At 35.6% G+C, this 15,377-nt stretch overlaps 1 protein-coding gene across 1 annotated transcript; it reads right to left on the reverse strand.

Moving 5' to 3' along the window:
• Positions 1-9,680: 9,680 nt before the first annotated feature.
• Positions 9,681-14,376, reverse strand: CYP703A2 (cytochrome P450, family 703, subfamily A, polypeptide 2). The gene is made up of 2 exons (XM_089986899.1): positions 13,450-14,376; positions 9,681-10,345 (listed from the first exon to the last, which is right to left on the reverse strand). Exons 1-2 carry the CDS (start codon positions 14,374-14,376, stop codon positions 9,704-9,706), a joined length of 1,569 nt encoding a protein of 522 aa, XP_089843025.1. The 3' UTR covers positions 9,681-9,703.
• Positions 14,377-15,377: the final 1,001 nt, after the last annotated feature.

Consider the following 15,377-nt stretch of genomic DNA (forward strand, 5'->3'; position numbering starts at 1 on the left):
TGATTTTCTCATGCTCATATGTGTTCTAAGGTAGGCAAAAAACTGTATATGTGATGATATCATTCTCATATGTGCTCTAAGGTAGTAAAAAAATTTGTATATGTGATTCTATCATGCTCATATATGTTCTAAGGCAGTCAAAATATTATACTGAAATATTATATAAAAGGTCAGTATTGATAAACAAAATATACTAAAATAAATTATATTCAATGCACCTAAGTTAAGGCAATCAAAGTTATATGAAATCTAACGACATGCAATATATCACATGAAACTTTCATACCTGAGAGGCACCTGCAATCGAAGTTCCCCTGTTCTGTAAAAAACTGTTGAACTCGTCTCAGAGAACGTCGACAATTGTTTCATGGAAGTAGTCACGCATTGTGTCCTTAATGATCTGACGTACATCATCACAAAAAAAAATAGGATGCTTGGAGCTGATGATGATGGGAGAAGTCTGTGAGCAGTGACTGGAGGAAGCAACGACTGGTGAGGTGTTCATATTACTCTCAAACCCGAATACACGACCATTTTTGGGTTTACCAGCTGCAATCACCCATGCTGCAGGATCAAATGATGGATGCTGAGTAGAGTCATCGCCATATCGCTCTACCATCTGTTGCTCATATGCCTCCTACAAAATAATGTTTACAATATGCATTAATAATTAAGAATTACAATGTTTATGATAACTTGTATGTTACAATGATTATTAATACAATAAATACATATCGTTGTCATTTTCGCCTTCTCTAATACGAACTCTCTCGTGATCTTACGTTTATGTGTTTCAACAAACACATCCTTGTATGGCACAATGCCTCCTTTTCCTGCTTCTTGCGAAGTGAAATGATAAAAGTTTTAGTTAATAGGTTTGCAACAATACTTATAAAATTGACAATATATATTAATGAATTACCATTTTCTTCATGCGGCAGAGGGTTGCCCCTTTGTCGGAAAAAACAAACGAGGCAGGGGGGAGACCCTCTGCTGGAAAAGCAGAGGGGCGACCCCCTACTCGAATAAAACAATAAGGTAGGGGAGTCGCCTCCCTCTGTCGGGAAAAAAGTGTCAGGGGGGTGACCCCCTATCAAAAAAGTAGGGGGGCGACCCCCTGCCTGAATAAAACAATGAGGCACGGGGTCGCCCCCCTGCCAGAACAAACAAAACGTGGCAGGGGGTCGCCCCCCCTGCTGGAAAAAACAAACAAGGCAGGAGGGGTGACCCCCTGCCGGAAAAAATAAAAGGGTCAGGCGCCCTCCCTACCAGAAAAAAAGAGAGGGATTTACATGGTCGACGTCGGGCGGCGGACCGGGGGGGCGACGGGCCGGGCGGCAGACCGGGGAGCGACGGGCAGCGGAGGAGTGCGTCGGGCGGGTGGGAGAGATGAAACAGGAAAGAGAAAAAATGGCTCTGATTAGGGATTTATGAGAAAATTAGCAATGGATTTGGTGACGACCTAATTCCATCGCAACACCATCATAAATTTACATGACCAGTTAGCAATGAAAGATTTTCATCACTAACGTCGTCGCTACGTAGCGACAAAAAAACTTTCGTCAGCAAATCTGTCGCGTGTGTTGCGACTTAGCGACAGATTAGTTTCTCTCGCTAATCCGCCGCAAAGTTGTGACGAAAAAAATCCGTCGCTAATTGACAATTTTCTTGTAGTGCATGAACTGCATTAACTAAAAACAACCTAACTAAACATGAATTAAACTAAAACAAATTGATTAATGCTAAACCAAGAAAGAAAACATGAACTAAAATTGATTATTTAACAATCTAATCAAATTCAACTACTAAAGCAAATTCTAGGTAAATAACTTTGAAAACACGTGAAGGTAAAACCACTTAAGAAAGACTATATTAACTTAATCAAACTAAACTTGATATGAACAACTAAGTAAAGCTTGATGCATTAATTAATGAATAGCCGAACCTATATGTCAAAATCAGGTTAATGCACTTTCCAACTAAACCATTAAATAAGATAGCGTGCTTAATTGAATAAATTAACTAATCACTACTAAACAAAGTTTATCTAAAACAATCTAATGAAACACAACATGCTGAATCACATTAACTAAGCAACACATAATACCTAAATTCTACTGAATGCAATTTCAGACCACAATTAACGTCACAGCGATACATGCTATTCTGACCTACAAGTGATATGCGTGAACCACACAGTCTATTGAACGTCCAAGATTTTATTTTTTCTGCGAGTACAGGTTGTTCTAGCAGGTTGTGAATTACCAATCTAATAAAAAATCTGCTGATTGTGGGAACAACACTAAATGTTAAATTTGGAAAGGTGCTATTTAGCGTAGGTCGGCAATGATGCTAGATTAGAACTTCACACCGAATTACGTGATCAAGAAAACCACTAAAACCTGAGTTATCAATTTGATCAACACGACTCTGATTGATTACTAGTTGAAGGCCATGATGCACGGGTCACACAATATATGGTGGATGTTCTTATCAAGATTCAGAAAACATACAGACTGTGTGATTCACAAAACACACATATTGTATTTTTCTGTCGATGTTTCTATGCCAAGCGTGATTGAAACTAGAGTGACAAATCATTAAAACTATGAAGCAAACAACAAATAATGATCTGCTAACTATGGAAAAACAAAATAATCTCTATTCTATTCTAGACATAATACTGACAATAATCGCGTTCTTTAGTATTCTAAAAAAAAACTGTATGCAAAACTACAAAGAAACGAGGGAGAAGAAGTAAACCTCGTAATTCGCCTCCGATGGAGGGGTTGAGAAGAAGAAACAACCTTTTCTCTGGACTACACGTGCTTCCATCGAGAAAGGGTAAGAAAAACTGGCACCAAAAAAAGGTTAGAAGCAAGAAGAAAATGAGGGAGAAAGGAAGAGAATGAGGGAGAACCGATTGAGAACGAGGAGGAGGCGGAAGAGAAGAAAAGAGAAAAAAGAGGCCTGCATTTTCTCAAGAAGAAAAGATGCCCCCTATGGCTGAAACAATACTATTTATAATGCAATTTAGGTTAAAACTAAAACTTCTAAAAAGTCCAAATAAGTCTTAAAAATTCTAAAAACTATACTCCTCTAAAAACATGTTTTATAAAAAAATACTCCTAAACAAAGTAAAATACTAGTTAAACATTTCTAAACTAATAATTAAAAAGCCCTAAACTAAACAAAACACTGAAAAATGCAGGAAAGAGCTTGAAATATATGATTTTACCTTTATTTTTAATTTCAAGCAGTTTCTCAAAAAACACTAATAAGAATGAGTTTTTAATGAAATTTTTTGATGGATCATGAATTAAAATATATGCATGATCAATCATGTACATGTCATTCATATCAAATCAGCATGTATGAATCATTAACGATTGCATTCATTCACAAGGCAGACTCGATTTGTCCCGTTCATTAGCGAAAGGCCACAAAGGCAAGCTAGTGCATCAACACATTATTCAATACATACCTTACATTTGACATTTAATTTATTGCAGAAAACTTATCTTTAATAGTTCATATGTATTACGATGTTCACTTGCAAAAGCACACAAAAACACATGATATTCACAAGTACGTGTTAATTGGGTCTTGAACTAGTTTAGGATTATAAAAATTCAATTCTATCTGACTATTATAGAGGTTATAAAAAAATATACAGTCATCGAACAGAGCTTAAATTTTCACAGTTTGCAGATAATTTTGTCAGCTTTGTGATGCTTCAAACCATTTGAAAAAAAATTCTCTAGATGAGGGAGATACGATTGGTTTAGTACACGCATGTACTTTTCTTTTTCAACTATCATGGTTCAGTGCTTTATTCCCAGAATGTAGCTCAACATTTTACAGAAGTTATAAAATTTTGTTAGCTTTTCAATGCAATAAATCATTCATAAAACTTCTTCAAACAAGGGAGATATGAATGATTTATCAGTCAAGTGTCAGGCCAGAAATACACATTAATAGAAAATATGCATTCGGGTGAGCCAAAACTGGTCACTCAAATTCATATTTTTGATTTTTTTTCACATGAACATATCAAATAGAGCTTCAAAAATAATATCACATTAATTTTAAATAATTTATCATAGAAAAATCTCATTTTTGCAACTATTAGGCCAGAAAATCAACCCGTCTCTCTGAACCCTATTTTCTCATAAATAGTTTTGGTACTTTTGCAATATCACACATAGTAATGCATATTTTTTCATGATAAAAGTAACGAAAAACATGTTAAGCACTATAGTACATGTACATGAACATTAACTACAATTTCTAACTAAAAACTTTAAAAGAATTCAATAAACATTACCCTAATTTCTAAAAAACACAGTTTTTATTTCTGACAAACCACAACATGCATTCCATAGTATCTATTCATTTTTAATTTCAGTAATTCAACTACTTTAGGGGTGAAATTGATTTCTTCTAGGAAAAATCAGAATCAACTCCCTTAATTAAATTAAACTTGGATTTTTACAAAAAACTTTCTTTAGCAAAAGATTGAATTGAGTTCAAAAACTGATTTTTGATAAAAAAATGATTTTTTGAGGGGGGTTTTCGGAATCAATTTCAATTTTTGATTTTTGATAAAATTAATTTTTTGAGAGGGGTTTTCTTTCGAAAACCCTCTATTAAATTTTTTGACAAACCCAATGCCAATCCCTCGTATGGGGGGTTTGGTATAGAGTTTTTTATAATAAAAAATTAGAATAACTCATGCCTACAAGTTTCGATTTATGTGTAGAGAATAAAAACTCCTACCTCTTTTACGAAAACGTCTCTTCTAATCGAAAAACCCAGATTTTCTATACTCGATTCTCCTCTTCTCTTTTTGTATAGTGGATGCAGCCCTATGATCAGCCTAGGTTGAACACGAGGTCTGAATCCTCTTACTTAGTGAAAGAGAAAAAAAAAACTCAAATAGGAAGAAGAGGGGAAAATAGTAAAAATAGAGAGAGAAAGAGAGAGAGAGAGAAGAGACCCAAAAAAATCAACTGGGGAGAGGGGGGGGGGGTGCATGCGTCCCTCCCAGCCCCTTTAATATGTCTTTTTCTGCTCTATTAAATATTTCCAAATCTCCTAACTTCCAGCCCAAGTTTCCATTTTTATATAACCTTTCTCTTTATTTTTTTTCTCTAATGCTTATATATATATATGATACTTTATAGCTTATATTATATAGTTACATTAACTATATGTATAACATAGTATATGTATATGTTGTATGAGGTCAAGTAAGCCTATGGGGCCCATAAGTATGGGGTGTCCCCCCTTGGCTTACTAATTTTCAAAACATGGCTTGCTTGTTTGACAAGCCATTGACTTGTTATGTTTTTTTTATTACATAACTTTGTTTATTATCTATTACCTTTATAACCTATACTATATATATGATATATTATATTTTAGTATAGTATATGGGCTGGTCGACCCCCCCCCCCCCCCCCCCCCCCCCCTTGGGGGTTTTCAACCTTTCCATATTGCATAGGTTGTCAAACTTGCTTGCTTGGCAAGCAAGTTTGACTAGCTCAAGTTTTATTTATTTATTTAATATTATTATTTCTTTCTTTCTTTTTTTTTTTCATTGTCACCTTCCATTCTTCTTATTTGTTTAAGCCTTTCCATCCTAGAAGCCTCTAGGATGGGACCCACCTCTTCCCCCCCCCCCCCCCTGCCTCTTGGGAGGCTCCTACACATTTAGGTAAGTTTGACTTCTACCCTTTTGGTTTTGATTTTTGGTAACTTTTAAAACCTTAAAGTTTTAAAGCTTTAAATTTCATTTTCACTTTTTAAAGTTGAAAAGGAGGTGCCACATAGGATGGGATGGCTCACCTATGGACTCCTACATCTTTATTCAATTTAATTGAATTGTATTTTCCATTCTATTTAATTATTTTCTAATTAATTAAATTTGATATTTTGAATTTCAATTCTTTCAAAACTATAATTTAAGTTTTAAATTGAATGTCTTTAAATGCAACTCAAATTATATTCAAATGTATGTGAATATCTTTTAAATCATGTTTTGTCTAGCTTATTTAAATTCTTTTCTAAAAATATTATTTTCTCAAAAATGCATTTCAAACAAGAGCCATTGTCATTTTAAATATATTTTATTTTACTTTTTATAAATTAGATTTCAAACTCATAAAACTAAATTCAAATTTATTGAATTTACATTACATACATATCGAATTATCATAAATTCATCTAAAATTCTAGTCGACTCTATTTTGATGAAATTTACCAATTATTTTATGAAATTCTATCTTTTTCATAAATTCAATTTTCAATACGAATTTTGTTAAAAATCAACTCGAATCAACTTTAAATTTTTAGAAGATATTTCTTATAATTCATCTCAGGCTAATTTATATTTTTACACTTCTTTCTTGTAAAATTCATTATTAATATTATTTTATTCATTAAAAATATCCTAAAGAATCACAAGTATTACCTCTAAATTCAATTTAAAATTTTAAATTCAATTTCAACAAAAATTAAAATTATTGTATATTTCAAACTTGAATTAACATTCAATTAAGTCTTGATTTAGATTCAAATCAAACTCAAATCTAATTATAATATTCAAGACATATTTACTAATTATGAATTTAAATATAAATCGAAATCCAAATTCGATAAACTCTAAAAATTTAAATTGTTATTCAATGAGACTCCTAATTTAAATACACACTTAATTTAAAATTGGGCTAATATTGAAATTCAAATGTCTTTTAAGTTCAACTTAAATTCATATTAAATCTGATTAAAATCAAAACCCTAATTTAGAACAAACTCTTAACTTGAAATTTATTCTGAATCCTAATTAATGCTTGAATTATAATTTAATTCTTATCTTAATTTTAAATAATATTTTAGTCTTAAATTCACCTTTATTTTTCATAAAAATATTAAAAAATTACAGGTTTAACATTTTCAATAGTGGTTTCTTCGCCAATCAATGTTTTGAATGTGATAAGGCTTTTGAATCACTTTGAGCGATAGGCATCAATCACCATTTATATGCTTACTACAACGTAGTTATATTTTTTAAAAGCAGAAGCCTATGCATATAACAATGCGATAGTAAAGTAAATAGTATAAGGCGAGAGTTTTTGCACATAATAGCACAATGACAAAGTAAAGTACGTAAAGCATGGCTTGGTGAATGAAATCATGCATCAGGCTAAGTAACTTGTATAAAAGAATGTATATATATATATATAGTAAATAGAAAAGTAATCGTAAACATACGCATGTGAACACCGAATCAAGCTTACGCTAGAAGGCGTGAACCAAGGACTAGGACCCTATAGCACATAATTCATCATAAATATTAAGAAATAGTCATAAAGATACGTGCATAACATTGAATCTAGCTTGCAGTAGCCTAGAGGGTGTGAACCAAGGACTAAGACCCGATATCGTTTGAGAAAGGTGTACGGTAAGGAAAATCCCACCGTACACAATAGTTATTTCAATAAATATAATTTGAAATAGAGAGTGGTGTGCAAACCTACCAAAAATCTAATAGAGGTGGCTTAGTGCAAGTATAAAGGTGCTTTTAGGTCATGGCCGACACATCCTTACGTTTGATATGGTCACAACTACAAGCATTGTATGTAGAACTTATCGGCATGAAGAAACATGAAAAAATATAGAAAAAAAGAGCGCTTTTAGAGAGAAAGCACTTCTAGAGAGAGAGTAAAAATCTAGAAAGAGGGCTCTTTTTGGGAGTCATTTTTTGGAGAGAGAACAAAATTAGAGAGAGAAAGCTAGAAAGAGAGGAGAGAGGGGGTGATGATTTTCTAAAGGGAGGCCTATTTATAGAGATTGGGTGTGGACCCCACCCCAAGGGATAAGCATGTCCTTTTCAATTTCTTCTTACCTTTTTTGGGATAAGGACAAATATATCTCCTATGGAACCTATCTAGATATTTTCATGAGATATTTATGTGAGATATTTGTGTGGGGCTCACAAGATATTTTTGTGAGATATTTATGTGAAGTTTGCACATTTTTGGGGTTTCGTTGATATTTTTTGAGAAAAAAAGTGAGTACGCAATTCTAAGAAGATTGTCTCTGCAAAATTTTCTCATTTTGCCAAATGAGTGTGATATGGCTTTTTAAATGTTTTGAGTGTATATCCATGATGATACATGCATCCTAAGTATAATTGGCTCTGCGAAATTTCTTTGTTTCACATTCCAGGTCAATACGATGAAATTACGGAAAAATATCTCATATTTTTATTTAAAAGTTTACTGAAAAATTATGGATTTTATAACATATCTCTATGCACATTGAAAATTACCGAGTGAAGATCGAAATCTCGCTGACACATTCATATGTGAGGAAGACTACGATGCGATCATTTTGGCAAATACATTCGAGAATACCATTGAGGACAAAAGCATTGCATTCTCAAGTGGTATTAGGGTTGACTTGTATTGGTTCACCACTGTGCGGTCTTGAGTGGACAACCCCTATATCTCGTGAGTAGTACATCGGAGTATACGGGGGTACTCAGGATTATGAATTCTTCACTTGGGCATCTAAGGTATGCATGGGGTCTACTCTTGTTGTCTGTCTTGTAGCACAACCTTGTACCCTTGCGAGGGGCTCGATGAGTGCATGTCGAGTGATGGTGATTCCTCTTGGCTAGGGAGTTTCACTATGTTATACTAGTAACTAGCTTTGGCTGAAGAGCAAAATGTTTTCTCCACCTTGATGGGAGGCTCTTAAGAGTAGGTTATATTCTCCGCAGGGCCTTCAGGTGTAAAAAATTAATATGCCCGTCGTTCGGTGTATCTCAAGAACTCGATGCTCACTCTAATATTAGTGATGCTCGTAAGGACACGTAACTGGCTCTATGACCCTTGTGCACTCATCACCGGAAGGCGATGCACCCATCCCTTGTTGGCATAGACGGTTATACACCAAAGACTTTGGTATTGTCCCATACTATCGACCCGTTCGACTCTGCTGCTTCAAGATGTTCCGCTGTACTAAATGTGCATGGGATATGCACGGCTTCAAATACACTTTCGCAAGGCTTACATAAGCAACCTGGATGCTGAATGACCCAAATAACCTGCCAAGCTCCCTCTATGCGGTTCGGCTGAGGAGTCCACTCCCCATTTATTGTGGTTTGGTCCTTTTTTCCTGCCACTATTCCATTTCTCTTGGCGTCTATATGGCTTGCATGTACGGGAAATCTCATTTGTGCATGACCATTTGGGGCTCATTGTTTTAGGGTGTCCAAGCGGTGGTGTTTCATATGGAAGTGTTGGTTGTTGATGGCCTGGTTGTCAGTATGGCAAGTGCGCAATTTCGAGGCACTTGTTGACCGATGTCTTCTTCATGGCTGTTTCTAAATGGTCTGCCGAGGGAGGTGTACTGGCTTAGCTCATTATTTGTGTGTGTGTGTGTGTTCCAAGCTGTTTTCGATGTTAAAGGCCGATGCCTCCGGCTAACTGTACCTTCTTAATTATTAATTAATAAAATGTTCTACTTTTCCTCTCAATAAAAAAAAAAAAAACCATGACACACATACCTTTAGGGAAACAGAAATTGAGCATTTTCTTTCCCAAATTTGTGCCACAAGATTTTTAAAGGGAATTAACCTTGAAAGAGTATATATGTGTGCCACTGCATGCATGGATATATATATATATATATGTTAACAAGTGTATAGGTGGGATGGGAGACGTGGTTTGGCACATGCCAGTAAGGGCTTTGCCTTGGGCATGGTCATGCCATACACCTCCTTAGTGTCTATGTCGTCAACGCTCAAGCCCTCCGGTGGGTACCAGTCAAAGGCATGAAACAGTCGGGCCAATGCCAGCAGGACCAAGCACACACCCAGTGGTGCACCGGGACACTTCCTCTTGCCGGCACTGAAAGGCAAGATCTTGAAGTCCAGACCATGACTGATCTCCACACGGCTGCCGTCAGCTGGAAGGTGCCGCTCCGGCCGAAAGTCTTCGACGTCATCCCATAGATTTGTGTTCCTTCCTAGCGCATATGTGTTAATGAAGACTCGAGTCTTGGCTGGGATGTCGTAGCCTGCTAGCGTAGTTGGTTTGACTGACTCATGTGGGATCAAGAAGGGCCCAGCCGGGTGCATACGAAAGCTCTCACGGACTATGCAACGGAGGTACTGTAAGTGTGGCAGGTCCGTCTCCATTACCATTCGGTCCTGCCCAACCACTGTGTCAAGCTCATTTTGGACCTTGTAAAGGATCCTTGGGTGCTTGATCACCTCTGCCATGGCCCACTCATTGGTCACTGCAGATGTGTCCGTCGCTGCTGCAATCATATCCTAGAAAAGAACAAATAAAAATACATAGTCGATCATTATCAATTCATATACGTATACACATACACAATCCTACATGCATAGACACACATATATATACAATACAGATAATGACTATGAATGCATGTGTACTTGACAAAGTAATCGGGCTTCACAATAACATGTGCAACAATTTTCTGTGGTTTCTATGGCCCAAGTGATCACTGGAACATGCCTCCAGTGGGATCTGATCTGACCATTTTCTTTCTAGTGTTGGATCAAGATTTTGTGAGGTGCATGCGGTTTAACGAAAGTATAAGCAGATCCACAAACGCTCATGATGGATCCCCTGTTGACTCCTAAAAACGTAAAAATAGTCTTAACATGGATTCCAGTGTACATGCATTTAATAAACCAAGCCTGGTTTTTTTTCTTTTTTTGTGTTGTTTTTAGTGAAACTAAGCTTACAGATGTTATATACATGTTTTGGTTAGTGTGAATCGCCTATTAAATCATCCAATTATGACACGTAAGCATAACTTTATGAACCTTGAAAAATCAAAAGCCCACAATGTGCGATATTTTGCCGGTTCATAAATTTTTTTTTTCTTTTTTTTTTGTCGAAAACAGATGATCCAAAAGACACCTTGGACTATGCTGAATCCATCCATGAGATTGGATTAGGTCGACACGACGACCATATATATATATATATATATATATATATATATATATATATATATATATATATATATATATATATATATATATATATATATATATATGTGTGTGTGTGTGTGTGTGTGTGTGTGAGTTTATATTGTGTACTAATGAAGGTAAGGAACTATGGAGTTGAAAATCATTGGTGAAAGTTGTAAGTTGTATCAACTCGATCCGACCAAATAGATGCATTGACAAGGTTGGTTTGCTATTAGTGTTAGGTTTTGGGTAAACATATGATTTTTTGAGTGGGAAAACTTCGGTATATTGTGAGTCATTGAGTTTTTAAGGTTTTGACAAACCTGCGCACATGTCACAATCATATTTTTCAAAACATATTCCTCACTGAATAAACATGGTAAATTACATCTATAGGGTTCAATATACCAAAGAATTCTAAAAGATATGAAAAGTAGGCGATTTCTACTTAAAAAATTCAGTACCTTCCAGAGTATCAAATATCTAGCCTATAGTCACTTAGAATATGAGAACTAGAAATATGGGTATTTCCATCACTTTTTTTTGCAAATAGAACCATGTGGATGTGGTTGACATGATAAATTTGTTAGGAATCAACCATTGGATCATGTATTTTAGATGAAAAAAATGTGATTTTTGAATGCTTAAATATTTATGAAGATGATAAGTCATTGACTTTATAGCCTTAAAAAAATCTTGTTTATATAACAAAATAGGATAATTCAATAGCAGGTTCTTATAAAACCAAGCATGTAGTATGAACCATGAAAATGGTGGTTCACACATTAGTTTTCATATTTTCAGTTTTCATATTCTGGTGACAATATATATATATATATATATATATATATATATATATATATATATATATATATATATATATATATATATATAGAGAGAGAGAGAGAGAGAGAGAGAGAGAGTAATGGGTTTGTGCTAAACCAAATTCGTGCTAAATGGGTGTTTTGGGTTTTTTTTATCTTTTTTTTAAATTATGACCGTACAGATGTGATCCATGTACTTGATTTTAGAGGGATCAACTCTTGAAGCATTTGATTCCAACACATTGGTTGGTTTTTATAAAGTTCAAAAAATCAACGGTCCAAAATCTTTGTAAATTTTCAAGGCTCCAAACATCATTTTTATTATCGAAAACACATGATCCAAGTGTGGATTCTTAGTAAATCGACCATGCCCAACACATTTATGGGGCTGAAATTGCATAAAAAAGCACCGAAGAAGTCCAAACAAACCATTAGCATGCGGTTTAGCACCAAATTGGTTTAGCACAGACCCATTTTCCTATATATATATATAAGAAATTCTTTTGCAAATCTAACCCTGCAGATGTGTTTGGCATGGTCGATTTGCTAGGAATGATACTTGGTTCATGTTTTTTTGATAAAAAACATGATTTCTTAAGCCTTGAATATTTATAAAATTCTTAGACTATCAATTTTTAAATCTTATAAAAGTATCATTGCATATCAAAATCAGGCAATCCAAGAGTTGATTTCTATAAAATCAAACATGTAGAACACAGCTGTATAGTCAAATCTAAAGAAAATATGGAAAAAAACTTCAAAAGCATGATAGACTAGCGGTAGGCCAGAAAAGTGGTAGGCAGCTACCACCATCTCTCACTATACATATGTGTGTATAGCTGCTAACCACTCAACTAACCAAGCTTTCAAAGGGGTTCTCTCGCTAAAATATGACAGTACAAATGTGTTTGGCATGACCGATTTACAACATTTAGATCATGTTTTTTTATAAACAATGTGATTTTTTAAGCCATGAATATTTAGAAAAGTCTTATACCATAGAGTTTTTGAAACCTTATAAAAACCTACCTCTCTATCGGAATCGGATGATCCAAGAGTGCATTCCTATAAAATTAAGCATGTAGAACACATTAAGGAAAACATGAAAAAGCCCTTATAAAACTCGGTTAGCTAGAAAAGCGGTTAACAATTACAACCTTATATATATATATATATATATATATATATATATATATATGAAATTTGGTAACTGCTTCATGTGAAAATGAAATGCACATGCGTTGAGCCTTCAGCGCACCCACGTGATGGATGCTCTGTGCCTTTTTTTGTAAAAAATGGTGGCTTTTAGCAGCACTTTTAAGCTAAAAGGCCGAGATCCACCCGCCCTGTTTAAAAAAAAAACTTTTAGTGGCGCTTCAAAGTGCAGCTGAAAGCTTGTTTTTACAAAAAATAAAAGGTTTGAGCGTCCACCACGGGTGCATGTGAGTTTTGTTTCGTTAGGGCATGAAATGATTAGGTCGCTACAACTCACTCATATATATATATATATATATATACCGTGATCATGCTAACATTAGTGACGACCAAAGCGAAACGATACTTGTTTGCTTGTGTCAAATTGACAAAGACTTAAAGAGTTTAAACCTGAACAAGCGCCTTGATTTCAGTGTCATCCATGTGTTCTTTCCCATCTTCACCAGGCAAGGACAGCAAGATGTCCACAAAATCCATGGCTTCCTCATCTTCATTATTGCCATCCTTATAAATATTCGCTTTCCTCATGCTTCTATGCTCTTCCAATATCTTCATATGGAATGCATCCATCCTTTTCTCGACATCTCTCATCAACTTCTCACATCCCGTAGGGTCTATCCATCTCCAAAAAGGCAGGTAGTCCCCCAGATAGATGACACCCAAGAGCCAAAACAACTCATGAGTGATGTGCATGAACTGGGAGGCTTCCTCCGGCCCAGAGGCCTTGACACCAAAGTACTGCTTCCCTAGCAGCATCCGGGTGACATTGTTCATGGAGAAGGCACCAAGCACCTCCCTAAGGTTTATGGTCCGATTTCTGGCGGCCATGGCTTCCGTCCACACAGTATGGACCATGTACTGGGCCTCTTGTTTCCTCTGCTCCTGGAACAATTCGAGGCGCTTCGTCGTAAGGAGATGTTCCATGCATATACGTCTCATGTGCTTCCAATGCTTCCCCATGGGTGCTAGAGCAACATCACCGCAGTTGTAGGCGAGATGCTTGGCAGCGAGTGTGCGTGGCCGGGAGGCAAACACGTTGTCCTGCTTGAAGAGTATATCCTTGATTATCTCAGGGTCATTGGTAGTAATTGCGTCCACATTGCCAAGCCTAAGGTAGACCAGTGGCCCATACTTGGTGCAAAACGATGCAAGGTCCTTGTGTGGGAGAGAGCCAAGTTGGAGAAGGTTACCTACAATGGGCCACCTTGGGGGACCTGGAGGGAGCCTCAAGGGACCTTTGGGCTTTCTCAAGGCCATTATGGTCATAACTAAAAGTCCTGCCAGGACTACGATGGTGACCATGGGCATGACTACCATCTCCAAGTGCATGGCTTCTATCAAAATGGGATAGAATAGTCCCTACGTTTATAATGATTGCAACTTGGTTAACTGAGTAGTAGAGAAAAGCTAGGCTTTTAGCTTAGGATCAAAACTAAAATGGGCCTAGGGCTCTTTATTCAATTGCACCAAGAGAAGAACGTACATTGTGTGGGATTTTAAAGTAGGCTACGCATGCTTTTTTCATGACATAACTCAAGGAGTGGATACCGTGAAAGGTGGGCCACCCTCTTGAACACTGTTGAATTAATCTCATCAATAGCTTGGAGGATGATGGTCATCTGCTTCGCCTGTGATCTCGGTTGGCAACGGTCTACTGGTTGGAGTTAAATCTCTGTGACACCTTGGGATGAGTGTGTCAAAATATCGTGTCAATCTGCTCAATAGAGTTGGTAGAGCATGTGTTCTGGCATTCATCATGGAAACAAATAGGAATTGTATGATGGCACCTTAGCATAAATACAGGATGCAGCTGAGAAAGGATCCAATAAGCTTTTGATTCCAGGTTTAGATTGGAGCCCAATCACAGCTTTTTATTGAGAGCATGTTTATCATCCGAATTTTCAAATTCATTTTCATTGAGTGATTCATAATTATCCGAATTTTTTAAATACATTTTCTTTGAGTGAATCATAATTATCCGAATTTTTCAAATACATTTTTATTGAGTGGATCATAATTATCCAAATTTTTTAATTTCATTTTTTTGAAGAGAATCATAATCATCTAAATTTTTTAAATTTATTTTTATTGAGTGAATCATAATTATCCAAATTTCTAAATTCATTTTATATTAAAGAAGAATATTCTAATCACCCAAATTTTTTCATCCAGTTTTCAAAAGCATTTTTCCCTTTAATAAAATCTTCAAGAAAACATTCTAAATAGCTAAATCTTAACATGTCCATTTCTAATCTTCAAGAAATGATTGTTCATATTATATTCATATAGCTATCTTAGAAATCAAATTATAAATTAAT

This window comes from Nuphar pumila, chromosome 2 (genome assembly GCF_984573655.1).
Source record: "Nuphar pumila chromosome 2, dmNupPumi1.hap1.1, whole genome shotgun sequence".
Taxonomy (NCBI): domain Eukaryota; kingdom Viridiplantae; phylum Streptophyta; class Magnoliopsida; order Nymphaeales; family Nymphaeaceae; genus Nuphar; species Nuphar pumila.

What these genes read in the sequence shown, in the direction of transcription:
- CYP703A2 (XM_089986899.1), bottom strand. Translation starts at nt 14,376, where the DNA reads ATGGTAGTCATGCCCATGGTCACCATCGTAGTCCTGGCAGGACTTTTA. An exon ending in AAATCAAGGCGCTTGTTCAG is followed by an intron (nt 10,346 to 13,449) that starts GTTTAAACTCTT and finishes GTTCTTTTCTAG; the next exon opens with GATATGATTGCAGCAGCGAC.